The sequence below is a fragment of the Salmo salar genome, chromosome ssa20 (genome assembly GCF_905237065.1).
Source record: "Salmo salar chromosome ssa20, Ssal_v3.1, whole genome shotgun sequence".
Lineage (NCBI taxonomy): Eukaryota > Metazoa > Chordata > Actinopteri > Salmoniformes > Salmonidae > Salmo > Salmo salar.
The window spans coordinates 11109446-11127648 of NC_059461.1; the positions used below are offsets into that span (position 1 = coordinate 11109446).

The following is an 18203-nucleotide window of genomic DNA, read 5'->3' on the forward strand; positions in this document are numbered from 1 at the left end:
AAGTCCATTACATTACTGTGGATTTTGCCCACTAGACAGCAGCAGTATGTGTACAAAGTTTTAGACTGAACCAATGAACCATTGAATTACTGTTTAAAATGTCTGCCCAAATGTGCCGAATTGCTGAATTCATACATTTTCAGGTACATAACTATAGAGAACATACAACAATTATCTGGTAATAAAAAAATTTTGTTTACACACTCCCAGGAATGTCATAAATGATGGCTAATTAGCTTCCCTACAGAAAAGACACTAACCTTCACACACCTAGATGGGGGGGCAGACACAGCAGGGGTTCAATCTGTAGAACCCAGTTCCTGCATTTCATATAAAAATAGGTTTTATCTAACAAAACTATGCTGCATATTATTTCTGGGACCCTCAGGATGACAAATCAGAGCAAGATTACAGAATGTAAGTATATTATTTACCTTCAGAGGTGAATGCATCAAACCAGTTGATGTGATAAAGGTTTTTTGTACTCTCCTCAAACAATAGCATGGCATTTTTTCAATGTAATAGCTACTATAAATTGGATAGCGTAGTTAGATTAACAAGAATTTAAGATTTTCTGCCCATATAAGACATGTCTATGCCCTGGGAAATGTTCTTGTTACTTACAACGTCATGCTAATCATATTAGCACACGTTAGCTCAACTGTCCCACGGGGAGGTGGAATTAAAATCGATTTAATTGTTGGTTTTTTTTCAACGATTTACACAAAATACTCTAATGTCAAAGTAGAAGAATAAATCAATCAAAAAAATAATAATTATTATGAGAACAAAAAAACACAGTATCTTGATTTGTATTCAGGACATAAAGTTAGTTTCTTAGCCACATTTTTTACATTTTACTTTAGTGCCTTATTGCAAACAGGATGCATGTTTTGGAAATAAATATTTTCTGTACAGGCTTCCTTCTTTAACTATAATATTGTTGAGCCATCCTCAGTTTTCGCCTATCACAGCCATTAAACTATATAACTGTTTTAAAGTCACCATTTGCCTCATGGTGAAATTTCTAAGCAGTTTCCTTCCTCTCCGGGTAATGTGTTAGGAAGGACACCTGTATCTTTGTACACTGTGTGTAATCCAATGTGTAATTAATTACTTCACCATGGTGGAAGGGATATTTCATGTCTCTTTTTTTTTTACCCATCTACCTATAGGTGTTCTTCTCTGTGAGGCATTGGAAAACCTCCCTGATCTTTGTGGTTGAATCTGTGTTTAAAATTCACTGCCCGACCGAGGGACCTTACAGATAATGAATGGTATGTGTGCGGTACAGAGAGGTGGTAGTCATTCAAAAATCAAGTTAAACACTTTTTTTTGCTCACAGAGTGAGTCCATGCAACTTATTATGTGACTTCTTATGCACATGTTTACTCCTGAACTTATTTAGGCTTGTCATAACAAAGGGGTTGAATAATTATTGACATTTCACTGTATGTTGTTACATATGATGCTATTTCAAATAGGACAACATATATTATAGATTTAGGTAGGACCCTATAAAATCTGCAATATGGAGAGCGTTGACGGAATCACAGAATCTAGACACTGAAACGGAATTCAACAATATTTAAAAAATATATTGGACTTAGTGGGAAATCAACTGAAGGTAATGAAGTTATCAGAAAATGTATTCATTTGCCCAAGTTTATAATAAAACATGACAGAATGCATCAGCGATTCGTATTTTTATGCAACTTTCTGAAGAAACAACAGTACGGGAATGCCCCGTTACTTCTGTGTGAGTATGTCTACCACTTCTGTTAATGATAAACATCTTCTGGTAGATGGAAAAGCTTTCCCAAAAACCTTCGCCATCAAATGCCTACCTGGCAGAATGATATTATCATTTCATCAGTAAATTAGTCATTTGTTTTGCATACTTCATCACGTGTGCTACAGAAACACCACTAAACAAACAACAGTACTAAATGCATTCTGGCTTAAATGCATTATGGCTTGAATTAAAGGGTAACTACATCAAAAAAATTAAGGAATTGTTATATTTACTCCAAGACCTCAAAAGTGGTTTCCTGATGCTGTTTAAGCATTGCTGTGGCCTTAGAACATCCAATGTAGTTGTTTTTCAATAACAAAAAAAGTGTGATTTTGAGAGCGAATATCTGAAAAATTTGGGAACATATTGAAACCTGGAAAAACACAACCAAGAAAATGGAATTTGGCAGAAAAATAAATGGAATTACGCAAAAATGTAACAAATTTTAATAAGGCCCTATTTAGGCCACTGACGGTAGGGACGTCAAACGTTCAGGCAGCTGCACAGACACTATGGAGGTTCAAGTCTCGAACACCTGGTTAAATTGGTTAAATTGTGTTGTAGCAATTTTTTTTTACTCTCTAAGTGGTTAAATGAGTGCGAAATAGATGTCAAATTTCAAATTGACGTATTGAATTCTTTTGCTTAATTAAATTCTTTTGTATTGCGCTTGTATTTGTATTTCCCTAATCTGGACACTTTGTGTTACTACCTTACACAAATTTGCATTTTCACCCCATAAAATTGAGTGAATTACACATCCCTTTTATCTCAGATTGGAGATGTTGGTATAAAAGTTTACAGTTATCCCGATGACATAAGATCGATTGCTTAAAACAGATCAATATCTTTGGTTTTGTACTGTTCATTTTGTCACACACTGGGGTGCACAAGACTTACAATGCAGAGTTAATTTTCAAACTCAAATGGCAAAATTCAGGGCGGTTTCTCTATAAAAGTTGCCACACACCAAAACACTGATTTGAGAGTCAAACTATCACATAAATGGCAGCAAGCCGTTGATATCACTGTTGATATCCTATGCCGCATCTTGATTTGGTTTGTTTCCTTTCCCTTGATGGCAGCCTCCCGAAATGAACATCCAACATTCCAAAATATAAATATAAGCCTTCTCATCTATAGGCTATTCCAAGTTTCCGTGTGGACTTTGAATAGTGTCAGTTTAAAGCAGCAATCTGCAGTTCAAACAATAACAAAGCAGACCCTGCCACTATTTTGATAGAAGGCTGAGGGATATGGCTAGAGAAATGCAACCATTCTCAAACTCATGGACAGAGCTATGGATACAAGGACTGACCATCCATGATATCAAAATGATAGTTTTAGCCATGTTTTGAGGCGAAACAGTGTTTGTTTATATTTACTTAGTTTACAAACAAAGGAGTAAAAAAAGCATATATTTTGGGTTCTCATGTGGTACAGTTGAACTAAGCTTATGAGGCATCTATCTATAAGTTATATTCTTCAAGAATCAATGGGTATACTGTATATCATAAATGTAAAATGATAAAAATGTATGTAGCATCTGCAGATTGCCCCTTTAAACAGTGCTACAACTCAAATGTTTGCCCCTGTTCCATTGATTTCAACATAATATCGACGGAAGTGATTACCGCGTTGCGACCCACTTGAATCAAAATTGTAATATTATATTTTTGCCGTATCGCCCAGCCCTAAGTCAGGCGTGAAAGCCATGGAGGACAAAACAGACAATTTCACAGCAAAGACAAATACCACCACGGTCAACAGCATGTCAGAGCATGAGAAAAATGAACTCTTCTCCGAATATTAATACGATTAAAACAGTATCTGCACTGACAATGAATAGCAGGTTAGCGTTTTTCATCATGAACCTTGTTTTGTAAGCAGCTCTGCAGTGGCCACTAGCTGGCCCAGCCACAAAAATCATACATTCAATTTTAAACTTAAACCTAACCTTAACCCTGATCTTAACCACACTGCTAACCCTAATGCCTAACCTAACCTTAAATTAAGACCAAAAAGCACATTGTTGTTTTCATGACGTTTTACAATATTGCCAATATTTTCACTTTGCAGCTGGCCCATCCAACGGAAATCACTCAGTTCTGCCTCAGGGACAAGACTCATCCCAATAAATGTCAACCTGCCAATGAATAACGTAATCAAACTTCATCCAAGGGAAAAAAGAGAACAATGAGTTGTACATGCAATGCCACTTCATCAAGAGCAGAGGGTATTATGCAAAGATGAATTCCTGTTTTGCCCCAGTGTCTATGTTGCATTTCTGTACGCATGGATTATCGTCCGATCAGCACCCAGGATTGTCACCGTTATCGTGGCTGATGATCTCATAGTTTGACCTCTTGCCTTTGATTGAAGACAATGCCATTTACAGCGATAGTGAAGGTCAGTGAGTTAGATTGCAAGTCTGTGTTATTAAAAGTGACCTAAACATAAGCTATTAACTTTCAACAGGGAATGGTGTACATATGTAATGGGCTTTCAGATAGATTGCTATCATCTGCATTCATTTAAGCCTCGCGTGGATTACTAATATGCAATTGCTTGGTAAACGAAAACCAATATCTATTGTCTCTTTTATTGTGGGTGCAGCTTTTTCATATTTCCTTTGAGGCAATCAGTTTCAATTGACTTCAAAATGTCTAATTCAATGCTAACCAAGGACAATTCAAGAATTTAAATGATATTTTAGTATTCACAGACACTGCATATATAAAATATATAATGCTCTGTCTGTTGTTCTTAAAGAAATACCACAGACCATCTTGTACAAATATCAGTAATTTATTTTTTAAAGTGATTTGAGGTTTTGGATATCCTAATGCAATTATGGTCAAATGAGTACAATTTACTTGTCACGACTTCCGCTGAGGTCTGTCCCTCTCCTGTTTCGGGCGGCGTTTGGCGGTCGACGTCACCGGCTTTCTAGCCATCGCCGATCCACTTTTCATTTTCCATTTGTTTTGTCTTTGTTTTCTACACACCTGGTTTCTATTCCCCAATTACATGTTCATTATTTAACCCTCTGTTTCCCCCATGTTTGTGTGCGTGTTTGTTTTATTGTAAGGCTGTATCTGATGGTTTATTGTTATCGGGTTTTGTTATTACACCCATTTATTTTCGTGGTAGCTGTATTTTTCCAGCACCATAGTGTTGTGTTTATACTGGTGTTTTCTTGAATTAAATACCTTGTCCACGCATCTCAGCTCTCCTGCGCCTGACTCCTTTCACCAGTTACCTATAGCCTTGACATTACTTGTAAGTCTGCTCTAATAGACATCTCCAGGGTTATCAGACTAGTGCACTAGCCACATCGCTATGACAGGTCACATACAGTATTACCCAGGTATGGTTGGTAATTTTTTGGGACATCTAAGTGAATTACACATAATGTACATTGCTTGATAAAGCTTCATAATCATGTTATGACAAATCGACCATATAGCTTTTCAGAATTAAAGTTACACGAAGCTAACATCTCCTGCCCTCCCATCTCAATTCAAGCACCCCATTATCCGAAGACAATCTGCTAGGTTAAATCAACAGTCATCGTCAATATCACACAATCTCATGACTCAGAACTAATTTCCAATCCACAGGACTGATGGGTAAATTGAAGGGTTCTTGAGTTGTATAATGATTTCTTTGCAGATTGACAAATAGACCACTGATATTCGATGAAATATACACTGCTCAAAAAAATAAAGGGAACACTAAAATAACACATCCTAGATCTGAATGAATGAAATAATCTTATTAAATACTTTTATCTTTACATAGTTGAATGTGCTGACAACAAAATCATACAAAAATAATCAATGGAAATCCAATTTATCAACCCATGGAGGTCTGGATTTGGAGTCACACTCAAAATTAAAGTGGAAAACCACACTACAGGCTGATCCAACTTTGATGTGATGTCCATAAAACAAGTCAAAATGAGGCTCAGTAGTGTGTGTGGCCTCCACGTGCCTGTATGACCTCCCTACAACGCCTGGACATGCTCCTGATGAGGTGGCGGATGGTCTCCTGAGGGATCTCCTCCCAGACCTGGACTAAAGCATCCGCCAACTCCTGGACAGTCTGTGGTGCAACGTGGCGTTGGTGGATGGAGCGAGACATGATGTCCCAGATGTGCTCAATTGGATTAAGGTCTGGGGAACGGGCGGGCCAGTCCATAGCATCAATGTCTTCCTCTTGCAGGAACTGCTGACACACTCCAGCCACATGAGGTCTAGCATTGTCTTGCATTAGGAGGAACCCAGGGCCAACTGCACCAGTATATGGTCTCACAAGGGGTCTGAGGATCTCATCTCGGTACCTAATCGCAGTCAGGCTACCTCTGGCGAGCACATGGAGGGCTGTGCGGCCCCCCAAAGAAATGCCACCCCACACCATGACTGACCCACTGCCAAACCGGTCATGCTGGAGGATGTTGCAGGCAGCAGAACGTTCTCCACGGCCTCCTCCACGTCTCCTGATGTACTGGCCTGTCTCCTGGTAGCGCCTCCATGCTCTGGACACTACGCTGACAGACACAGCAAACCTTCTTGCCACAGCTCGCATTGATGTGCCATCCTGGATGAGCTGCACTACCTGAGCCACTTGTGTGGGTTGTAGACTCCATCTCATGCTACCACTAGAGTGAAAGCACCGCCAGCATTCAAAAGTGACCAAAACATCAGCCAGGAACCAAGGAACTGAGAAGTGGTCTGTGGTTACCACCTGCAGAACCACTCCTTTATTGGGGGTGTCTTGCTAATTGCCTATAATTTCCACCTGTTGTCTATTCCATTTGCACAACAGCATGTGAAATTTATTGTCAATCAGTGTTGCTTCCTAAGTGGACAGTTTGATTTCACAGAAGTGTGACTGACTTGGAGTTACATTGTGTTGTTTAAGTGTTCCCTTTATTTTTTTTAGCAGTATACTTACCCTTCTGCTCTCTCGCACACACACAAACACACAACAGACACCTACACTACATTACCAAAAGTATGTGGACACATTCATCGAACATCTACTTCTAAAATCATGGGCATTAATATGGAGTTGGTCGGCCCTTTGCTGCTATAGACTACAGACTCCACTCTTCTGGGAAGGCTTTCCACTAGATTTTGGAACATTGTTGCAGGTACTTGCTTCCATTCATCCACAAGAGCATTAGTGAGGTTGGGCACAGATGTTGGACAATTAGGCCTAGCTCGCAGTCGGCATTCCAATTCATCCCAAAGGTGTTCGATGGGGTTGAGGTTAGGGCTCCATGCAGTCCAGTCAATTTCTTCCACAACGATCTCGAAAAATCATTTCTGTATGGTCCTTTCTTAGTGCACGGGGGCATTGTCATGCTGAAGGAAAGGGCCTTCCCCAAACTGTTGCCACAAAGGTGGAAGCACAGAATCGTCTAGAATGTCATTGTATGCTGTAGTGTTAAGATTTCCCTTCACTGGAACTAAGGGGCCAAGTGGTGTTTGATGCCATTCCTTTCACTAATTTACAGTGGGCTTAATGTTGTGTGATGCTTCAACTCACTGTCCTCATTACACTCTTCAGCAGTGGCGGTTCTAGCTTGTATGGCTCCTGGGGTGAACCCCCTCTTCAGCCCTCCCCCCAAAAAAACACCATTCTGCACTGTCACGGATCCCTCCAGAACTTTCATTACGCACACCTGGCCCCTATTCCCACTGATTGTATTTGTATATATGTACCCTTTGGTTTCCATTGGGCAGTCGATTATTGTTACAATGTCTGTTGGTGCGTGTGAGTACCTGTGCTGTGTGTTTTGGCTTTCGTGCCATTGTGGATTGCGCAGATGATTACGGGTCTCGTACCATGTTATTTATTTAAGGTACTCCTCGCTCTTTTGTTTTGGGTTTCTACCCTGTGTTTTATTACGTGTTTGTTTGGTCTTTGTCCCTGTGCCTTTACAAAGCATGCCGTAATTTGGGTTTAATAATGTCTCCCGTATCATTTATGCCAACGTGACATGCGCTAACTGTAATTTTTATTCAGATTTTTGGAACCACACAAATAAATATTCATAACATTTAAAACTATATACATTTAAAAACATATACAAAAATAAGACTCAAATATCAAAAAGAAGTAACAAAGACAAATAGAAACAAATTTGTTGATTTGGCACTCGAGCATCAATACATTACCCATCCCCCAACACTGTCAACCAAGAGTCAAGACTAAACCAATTCACCTTGGTGGTGTGCAGACTGGTTTTATATTATTCTCAACGATTTTACACAAACCAGAAAGAAATGCAACAATATGTCTGTGAAACTTTATATTCACAGTTTATGAATGAGTTGTGGTTTATTTGGTCGTACTGTGACTGATTTTACTAATTGCATTGGTACTGTACAAAGTTAGAGGTGTGCTATTCGATAGATTCCCCTGCTCACCCTACCTCGGGCTTCCAGTGGAGAGATCTGTGGTCAACCTAACCCGCCCCCTCCCCATCTCGTACTTCTGAGTGGGAGACCTTCCCAGGCAGTAGCCTGCCTAGTTCACAAACTAGAATCAGGGCGCCCACTCCGACAAGGTTAATTGACACACAGTCCCACACGGTGACATGATATCATACGTGCAAATGAGCTATAGAAAACCGACCGCGCAAATGTCACCATTACGAATTTTTTTGTGCGGGTGCCCCGTGCCGCCCCCGGCCTGATGCCGCCCTAGGCGTCTGCACATGTCGCCTATACCTAAATCCGATACTGCTCTTCAGTAACAGTTGAACATATCAAAGAAGGGTAATTGGCAGGCCAATCAAGTAAAAATTACTCAGTGTAAAACATTATGCAATATGAAATATTCTATGGTCACCATAATTGCACGGGATAACTGTTGATTTCTCAATCATAATCTCTCAATGTTGATTAGTCATTTGCATTCTACAAACTGCAGTCAATTAACATTAGCCTAATCAGAGACGGAAGAGGAAGAGAGACACCCCACTGGCTATTATGTTTTTCTGTATTATTTAATGGTTCAATGAAAGTCAATGAACTAAGTAGACCAGACCAAATCAATCACATGTATTTATAAAGGCCTTTTTACATCAGCTGATGTCACAAAGTGCTATACAGCCTAAAACCCCAAACAGCAAGCAATGCAGATGTAGAAGACAAGGGAAAACTCCCTAGAAAGGCAGGAACCTAGGAAGAAACCTAGAGAGGAACCAGGCTATGAGGGGTGTCCAGTCCTCTTCCGGCTGTGCCGGGTGGAGATTATAACAGTACATGGCCAAGATGTTCAAACGTTCATAGATGACCAGCAGGGTCAAATAATAATAATCACAGTTGTTGTAGAGGGTGCAACAGGTCAGCACCTCAGGAGTAAATGTCAGTCGAAAACAGCAGGTCCGGGACAAGGTAGCACGTCCAGCATAGCCACAGGCAGAACAGTTGAAATTGGAGCAGCAGCACGACCCAGCCACTATTGCATTGGTGTCTATGGGAGACACACCCAGTTAAGTAGACCGGAACTGACCTTTATGCTAAATGGCTTGAGTGAACTATCATCATGTATCCACAATCTTTGACCTAATCCAACTCAGCAGAGTTTAACATGCAACAGTCATATTGGTAGCCTGCTCAATGGAATCCCAGGCGGAATTGCCTCGAGATGTTTGATGATGTCATGGGTAATATGGGTTCCGCATTGCAACTAATGTAATAATGGGAAGAAGAAGCAACGATTTGTCATTCTCTGACATTGTTGAGCAAGATTACATCTCGTTCCATCCTTCTTTGCTTAATAGCGTCCACATTTTGATCTGCTCGAGACATTTGTCATTTTCTGGCTTCTGTCGCCTTAATTATATGTGGGAACGCAACGCATAAAATTATGCTATAGAGTTTAATCTTAAACAAAAGGATTAGGCCTTGGGACGACATATGTGCACTATGAACATATCATTAGTGTACTTCTATTTAATTAAACACGAGTTTAATAGTTTCGGTTTAAATGATCTAGCGCAAATATATTCACCAACCTTTAAACTTTCGAGGCAATCCACATGTTACATAATTCTACTCCACTGGATTAAATTCGAATGCGGCTCTGGTATATCCTGCTCTATCCATCAATTGCGCTCGTATAGGCTACGGAGTCGTCTTGTAGTGCACTTGATAAAAGGCGACTAAAAAGAACATCTGAAGTCCTGTTATTAGTTATAAATGTAGGTCCAGCCACCCCAGTAGACTAACATGGAGAGTAATGTCATATAGACAGAATTTGAGAGCCTTAGCCTATAGTTGACACAGTATTTCAATTGGGAAGGCTAGTATGCTTACTCATTAAAATCGGTATTATCATCTCCATAAAATGCCATACACTACTGGCAAATCCCAAAATAACTCAGTTAACACTCACTGTATATGTCTACTGTGTTTGCCAATTGCATAACATGACGAGCAGTGCGTATTTAAAGTATTTTGTCACCTTCCGTATTAAAGTATTACACTTTGACAGGAAGTAAAATGTTTATTGTCGCCCCAGATAATCTGTTTTAGCTGATGTCATTTGATTTACAGTAAACCATTCAGGCTTAAACCTTTGACTACCTCCTCTCGAATATCCTCATCCATAACCAGTAATTGCTTTCCTCTACTCACCTTTCACAAAATGTGGGACAGAAGCGCTCAAGCAGAGGACGATGGATACGAGTAACGGTCTCATCCTCTTTCAAATAGCAGGTTTCACTTCCAATGTGGGGAAATCAAGAAGATGAATAACTTTTCACGAGCAGTATGGCTAGTCTCTGAGTGGCATTAGCCTAGTGGTTTTATACCTCCTCCTCGATTGGTGGAGGTAAGTCCTCTTATTTTCCGGAGAGTCGCAGACGCACTACCTGGAATGCCGAGTGTTGAAACAAGTGAGTGTCAGGGCTCCGCTGCCTGCCTTCCCGTCTTACCGCAGTGGTGCGCGATGCGCTGTGATAGACGAGAGATTGTGCGTGCGGTCCCGGGGAGACGGTTTCACTGAGAGTGCACGTGAGTGTCAGGCAGTGTGTGTACGAATGTGTGTGTACAAACCCTGGCGGTTGAGGAGCGCGCAGTAGGCTACACGGTCTGTCACAGTTATCCGACTGGGGCGCTGTCTCACTGATAAAGACAAACCCCTGCTCCTCCCCACACGTGCTGATACTGCCAATACATAACACCGTCAAACACAGAAGGGTGTAGACCTACATTTTATCAGCCACTCTTCTACCCGTTCTCTATTCTTCCACCGGACCTCTGGGAAAGAGGGCTATGCTCACTGATGAAAACCAGGTCCCTGAGTTTAGCTGCTCCCAGCTCCAATTTGTAAACTCCAAAAAATGTGGGGTTGAAAACAACCCAATTTGGGTTATTTGATGACCCAGAACTGGATAAACATTGGACTGATCACATGCTGGGTTATTTTGACCCAGCCAGTTGGGTTGCATGAATAACCCAATGTTGGATTACCCAAACATGGGTTAATTTAACCATTAGATGTTGTCCGCTGCTCCCGGTCTAAGGCACTGCATCTCAGTGCTAGAGGCGTCATTACAGACCATGGTTTGATTCCAGGCTGCATCACAACCGGCCGTGATTTGGAGTCCCATAGGGTGGCACAAAATTGACGCAGCGCCTTCCGGGTTAGGGTTTGGTAGGCGTCATTGTAAATAAGAATTTGTTCTTAACTGACTTGACATTATTATTTACAAAACCACTAAATGTGTTTTTTACATATCCCAACATTGGGACAAGCATGCTGCTCTACAAAGGCAAAACGCAGTAACAAAGACATTTTTTGGTACTATAATATAGACAGACAGCAATTTCTGATACTATGATATATTCTGCACAGCTATTTTAAGGTCTCGCCAGAGATATTAGATCAGGTTCAAGTCCAGGCTCTGGCTGGGCCACTCAAGGAGATTCAGAGACTTGTCCCGAAGCCACTCATGCATTGTCTTGGCTGTGTGCTTAGGGTCGTTGTCCTGTTCGAAGGTGAACCTTCGCCCCAGTCTGATGTCCTGAGCGCTCTGAACAGGTTTTCATCAAGGATCTCTCTGTACTTTGCTCCGTTCATCTTTCCCTCTATCCTGATTAGTCTCCCAGTCCCTGCCACTGAAAAACATCCCCACAGCATGATGCTGCCACCACCATGCTTCACCATAGGGAAGTTTCCTCCAGATGTAACACTTGGCATTCAGGCAAAAGAGTTCAATCTTGGTTTCATCAGACCAGAGAATCTTGTTTTTTTATGGTCTGAGAGTCCTTTAGGTGCCTTTTGGCAAACTCCAAGCAGGCTGTCATGTGCCTTTTACTGAAGAGTGGCTTCCGTCTGGCTACTCTACCAAAAAGGCCTGATTGGTGGAGTGCTGCAGACATGGTTGTCCTTCTGGAATGTTCTCACATCTCCACAGAGGAACTCTGGAGCTCTGTCAGAGTGACCATCGGGTTCTTGGTCACCTCCCTGACCCAGGCTCTTGTCCTCCGATTGCTCAGTTTGGCCGGGCAGCCAGTTCGAGGAAGAGTCTTTGTGGTTTCAAACTTCTTCCATTTAAGAATGATGGAGGCCACAGGTTTTTTGGGGACCTTCAATGGTGCAGAAATGTTTTGGTACCCTTCCCCAGATCTGTGCCTCGACACAATCCTGTCTCTGAGCTCTACGACAATTCCTTCGACCTCATGGCTTGGTTTTTGCTCTGACATGCACTGTCAACTGTGTAACCTTGTATTGACTGGTGTGTGCCTTTCCAAATCATGTCCAATCAATTGAATTTACCACAGGTGGACTCCAGTCAAGTTGTAGAAACATGTCAATGATGATCGATGGAAACAGGATGCACCAGAGCTCAATTTCGAGTCTCAAAGCAAAGGGTCTGAATACTTATGTAAACAAGGTATTTCTGTTTGTTATTTTTAATAAATGTGAAAAAATGTCTAAAAACCTTTTTTCACATTGTCATTACGGAGTATTTTTTGTAGATTGATGAGGAAAAAATTGATTTAATCAATTTTAGAATAAGGCTGTAATGTAACAAAATGGAACATTCCCCGATATACAAACTGTTAGTGAGGTACACTGCATCGTTATTGATTGAATGAATACATCTCTTTATGTCCCTGGACAAATCATCAGTGATGTTACCTGGCGTCATAGGGTGTTTCAAGTCTTTCAACATCAGACACCCTCACCCAGGCGATCCAGCCAAGGTTGATCAGACACCAACTTGTGTCCAGGTGGCGTTACGCTGCTCCCCATGGCTCTCCTCTTTTGATCCAGAACCATCTTGAGTTATTTTCAGCTGCCTCAATGGTGTTTTTGATGGCGCTCCTCCTCTTCGCTCCATTGATGCTGTGTGCTATAGGCTCTACAGAGGGGTTATCAAGCAAAACTGCTGCAGCCCACCTGGATAGGCATTCACCTTATCAACCCTGCTTCCGGCAGTCAACGACCTGTCCCTCATACTTGGCTCTCTCCCTCTGGTACACCTCCTTCAGATGATCTTCCCAAAGCCTGTCAGCTCCAGAAAAATGATGGTCTTTGTGGACTCTGAGACCACAGTCTTAGAAACAAAGGTGCTATCTGGAACCTTAAAGGGTTCTCTTATGGGGATAGCCGAAGAACCCTTTTGGAATCCTTTTTTTCTGTCTTGACAATGTGCTGCGGGAACTTTAGCTGCTCCTCCAGGTCTGCTGTCAGCTGCCAGTCCTGAGCAGTAGCTAGGATCCCTGATAGTGGTTTGGACTTTGAGAATGACTGCTCTCCAGCTCAACCGTAAGTGATCTTTTGACTGGTGGGCCGTTCTTCACTTGCTGTTGCCGATTCCTGTGCAGATTGCTTCTAATAAAGTATTTGACTCAAATACTCAAAGTAATTCAAAATGTTTTTCTGGTATTTGAAATGCAGGTCTGAAACGTTGTAGCTTAATATATTGTTTGAATTTTACATATTGTACTATTATGTATCCCCTCAACTCTCCTCCTTTTCTTCTTACTCTGTCTTCACTGCAAGGACTGCATTTGCTGCACCAATAAACTGATACGTTGACCCATCTCGCTGCCCGCCGTGGACTATGCCATTGACCTTGTATCCACTAGACCCAGATATAGACTGAACCCAGATCATTTATTCTCCCTCACCTCACTATCCATCCTCATTTGGGCTACTGGGACCATGTTAGGATTAGCAACCAGCTAGAAAAAGTAATGACCTTCCCACATTTGTCTCTTACATTGCTGTTTCTGATACCAGAAAAAGCAATGCTTGCTCTGCATATAATGTGAGTTTTTACTGTAGTACAATAACAATAGACAATTGTACTGAAGTGAGACATAGATTTAGCCTGCCTCTGTTCCCAAAATTACCTGGCTCAATTATCTTTTCAGCTCCAATTCAAAATGTAATGAGGTCAAGAGGTATGAATGAATACAGACTGAAAACATTGTCTTTCTGCATCCATCTTTTGTTTGACCTGAAACTGGACCAATATATAGAGGTTATTCTACATATGAATTACAGATGGAGGTGAATGTACCCCCCCTCTCCCTCCCTCCCCTTCTCTCTCTCAAGGGGGGAAGAGGTTTTTCATATGCTCTCACTGTCTGTTTTATCTCTCGTGTCTGCAGGTCCTTGTGCTCTCCTTCCAAATCAGGGCCCTTGAATTCTGTTCAAGGCCTCCTTCTCTCCCTCTGCCACATGCACTACCAAAACCAGTCTACCAAAGGCCAGAGGGACAGAGAGAAGAGAGAGAAAGAGTGAACGAGACAGAGACAGAGAGAGAATGCAGTGAAGTATGGGGAAAGATAGAGAATGAGAGAAATGAGGAGAGAGGCAAAGAGAGGGAGGGAAAGGAGAAATATCGAATGGGAGGGATTGGAGAGAAATAGGGGGAGAGACAGAGCGGACAATGGACAGATTGTGAGTGTAAGGGAGGCATGTAGGACCAAATTAAATCCTCTTGGAGCAGAGACACTGAATTAATTTGAAAGAGAATATTGCATTGTCTTATTTTTCTTACCCTCTCTGCATTGGGACACAGAGCAGTGTTATGTTCCCTGGGCTGGCATCCTCATTCCTCTGTTCTTTTCTCCAGTTAGTCCCTGCCCATTGATACTGCTGGCTTCAGCCTTCCCACTGGCATTTCAACCAAAAAATTCAATTTAATGACGTTAAACCCACATGGAAAACTGATTGGATTTGAAAAAAGTAATTAATGTCAATTTTGTCTTTTTTCCCAGCCTACTTTAAACCTAAATATAATGATTGTGAAATTTTTGTTGTTGATTTCACATTGAATTCACATTAGCTGACAACTCAACCAAATGTAAATCAAAACGAAACGCTGAACTGACATTTGTGTACATTGGGTTGTTATGGTGACCACATTTAAAATACTCAAATGCGAGACAAGAGGATGATTTTGCGGGACAATCGCAGGACAGTGTAGCCTACCTGAATGATAATTCTTTTTGATGTCATAGATTCTCAAAGTTATAGCCTTCCTACAGTATATTTTGTTACAATTTAAGCACGTTCTGCCTAGTGGCGCACGCTGTTGAGTTTGATTATTTTTGACTATTCAGCTGGCCATCCCAAAATTAGGTGGTATTTTTTGTGGAACAGAAACGTTATACTATACTATTATATTTGGTTATGTTATAGAATACTAACTAATCACTATGGAATAAATTCATTACAGTTACCAGCGTCAGAAATTGCAGCCCAAATAAATGCTTCACAGAGTGGAAGTAACAGACACATCTAAACATCAACTGTTCAGAGGAGTCTACATGAATCAGGCCTTCATGGTTGTATTGCGTCAAAGAAACCACTCTTGAAGGACATCAATAATAAGAAGAGACTTGCTTTGGCCAATAAACACGAGCAATGGACATTAGACCAGTGGAAATCTGTCCTTTAGTCTGATGTGTCCAAATTTGAGATTTCTGGTTCCAACCGCTGTGTCTTTGTGAGACGCAGAGTTGGTGAACGGATGATATCCACATGTGTGGTTCCCACCGTGAAGCATGGAGGAGTGATGATGTGGTGGTGCTTTGCTGGTGACACTGTCTGTGATTTATTTAGAATTCAAGGCACACTTAACCAGCCTGGCTACCACATCATTCTGCAGCGATACGCAATCCAATCTGGTTTGGGCTTAGAGGGACTATCATTTGTTTTTCAACAGGACAATGACCCAATACACCTCCAGGCTGTGTAAGGGCTATTTGACCAAGAAGGAGAATGATGGATTACTGCATTAGATAAGCTGGCCTCCACTATCACCTGACCTCAAACCAATTGAGATGGTTTGGGATGAGTTGGACCACAGAGTGAAGGAAAAGCAGCCAACAAGTGCTCAACATATGTGGGAGCTCCTTCAAGGCTGTTAGAAAGACATTCCAGGTGATGCTGGTTGAGAAAAAGCCATTTGTGCAAAGCTTTCAACAAGGCAAAGGGTGGCTATTTTGAAGTATCTCAGAAGATCTCAAATGGCAACTTCATTAAACAGTACCCGCAAAACACCAGTCAACGGCAACAGTGAAGAGGCGACTCCGGGATGCTGACCTTCTAGGCAGAGTTCCTCTGTCCAGTGTCTGTGTTCTTTTGCCCATCTTAATCTATTGTTTTTATTTGCCAGTCTGAGATATGGCTTTTTCTTTGCCTAGAAGGCCAGCATCCCGGAGTCACCTCTTCAATGTTGACATTGAGACTGGTGTTTTGCAGGTACAATTTAATGAAGCTGCTAGTTGAGGACTTGTGAGGTGTTTGTTTATCAAACTAGACAATCTAATGTACTTGTCCTCTTGCTCAGTTGGCTCAATACGTTTGGTGAATTTTGGCCCATTCCTCCTGACAGAGCTGGTGTAACTGAGTGAGGTTTGTAGGCCTCCTTGCTCGCACACACTTTTTCAGTTCTGCCCTCAAATTTTCTATAGGATTGAGGTCAGGGCTTTGTGATGGCCACTCCAATACCTTGTCTTTGTTGTCCTTAAGCCATTTTGCCACAATTTTGAAAGTATGCTTGGGGTTGTTTTCCATTTGGAAGACCCATTTGCGACCAAGCTTTAACTCCTTGACTGATGTCTTGAGAAGTTGCTTCAATATAGCCACATCATTTTCCTTCCTCATTAAGCCATCTATTTTGTGAAGTGCACCAGTCCCTCCTGCAGCAAAGCACCCCCACAACATGATGCTGCCACCCCCGTGCTTCACGGTTGCAATGGTGTTCTTCAGCTTGCAAGCGTCCCCCTTTCTCCTCCAAACATAACGATGGTCCTTATGGCCAAACAGTTCTATTTTTGTTTCATCAAACCATAGGACATTTCTCCAAGAGGTACGATCTTTGTCCCCACGTGCAGTTGCAAACCGTAGTCTGGCTTTTTTATGGCGGTTTTGGAGCAGTGGCTTCTTCCTTGCTGAGCGGCCTATCAGGTTATGTTGATATAGGACTCATTTTACTGTGGATATAGATACTTTTGTACCTGTTTCCGGCAGCATCTTCACAAGATCCTTTGCTCTTGTTCTGGGATTGATTTGCACTTCTCACACCAAAGTATGTTCATGTCTAGGAGACAGAACGCGTCTCCTTCCTGAGCGGTATGACGGCTGCGTGGTCTCATGGTGTTTATACTTGCGTACTAATGTTTGTACAGATGAACGTGGTACCTTCAAGCATTTGAATATTGCTCCCAAGGATGAACCAGACTTGTGGAGGTCTCCAATTCTTTTTTTGAGGTCTTGGCTGATTTCATTTCATTTTCCCTTGATGTCAAGCAAAGAGGCGCTGAGTTTGAAGGTAGGCCTTGAAATACATCCACTGGTACATCTCCAACAGAAGCTTCTAAAGCCATGACATTATTTTCTGGAATTTTCCAAGCTGTTTAAAGGCACAGTCAACTTCTATGTAAACTTCTGACCCCCTTGAATTGTGATACAGGGAATTATATGTGAAATAATCTGTCTGTAAACAATTATTGTAAAAATTACTTGTGTCAGGCACACAGTAGATGTCCTAACCGACTTGCCAAAACTATAGTTTGTTAACAATACATTTGAAAAATTAGTTTTAATGACTCCAACCTAAGTGTATGAAAACGTCCGACTTCAACTGTATATATTTTCATAAGCCCCACATTTTCTTTCTAAATTAGTGGTGTTTGAATTTGTTGATAAAATGCAGGACATGATTGTTTGGTTGTTGGAAGTGGGAGAAATGGCCAAAATGCAGGACTGTCCCGCACAATCTGGGACATGTGGTCACCCTCAGTGTTGTTCTTATGCTCTATTTTTATTCTGCTGTCATTATTATGTTATTGCGGCAGCGCTAACACTGTAAATGTGTTAAAAGATAAGCTAAAAGAAGCTCTATTTACAGTGATTT

General features: G+C 41.4%; 1 protein-coding gene across 3 annotated transcripts in view; it reads right to left on the reverse strand.

Moving 5' to 3' along the window:
- LOC106580141 (EGF-like repeat and discoidin I-like domain-containing protein 3) overlaps positions 1–10930 on the reverse strand; it is a 304272-nt gene extending 293342 nt beyond the window's left edge. For 2 of the 3 annotated variants that reach the window (XM_014160861.2, XM_014160859.2), the window contains exon 1: positions 10453–10929. In XM_014160861.2, coding sequence (XP_014016336.2) covers positions 10453–10516 — 64 coding nt within the window. In that variant the 5' untranslated portion in view covers positions 10517–10929. Of the gene's footprint in view, positions 1–10452 lie in introns of all 3 variants that reach the window. The other variant, XM_014160860.2, reaches the window with a different exon arrangement.
- Between the last annotated feature and the right edge of the window lie 7273 nt (positions 10931–18203).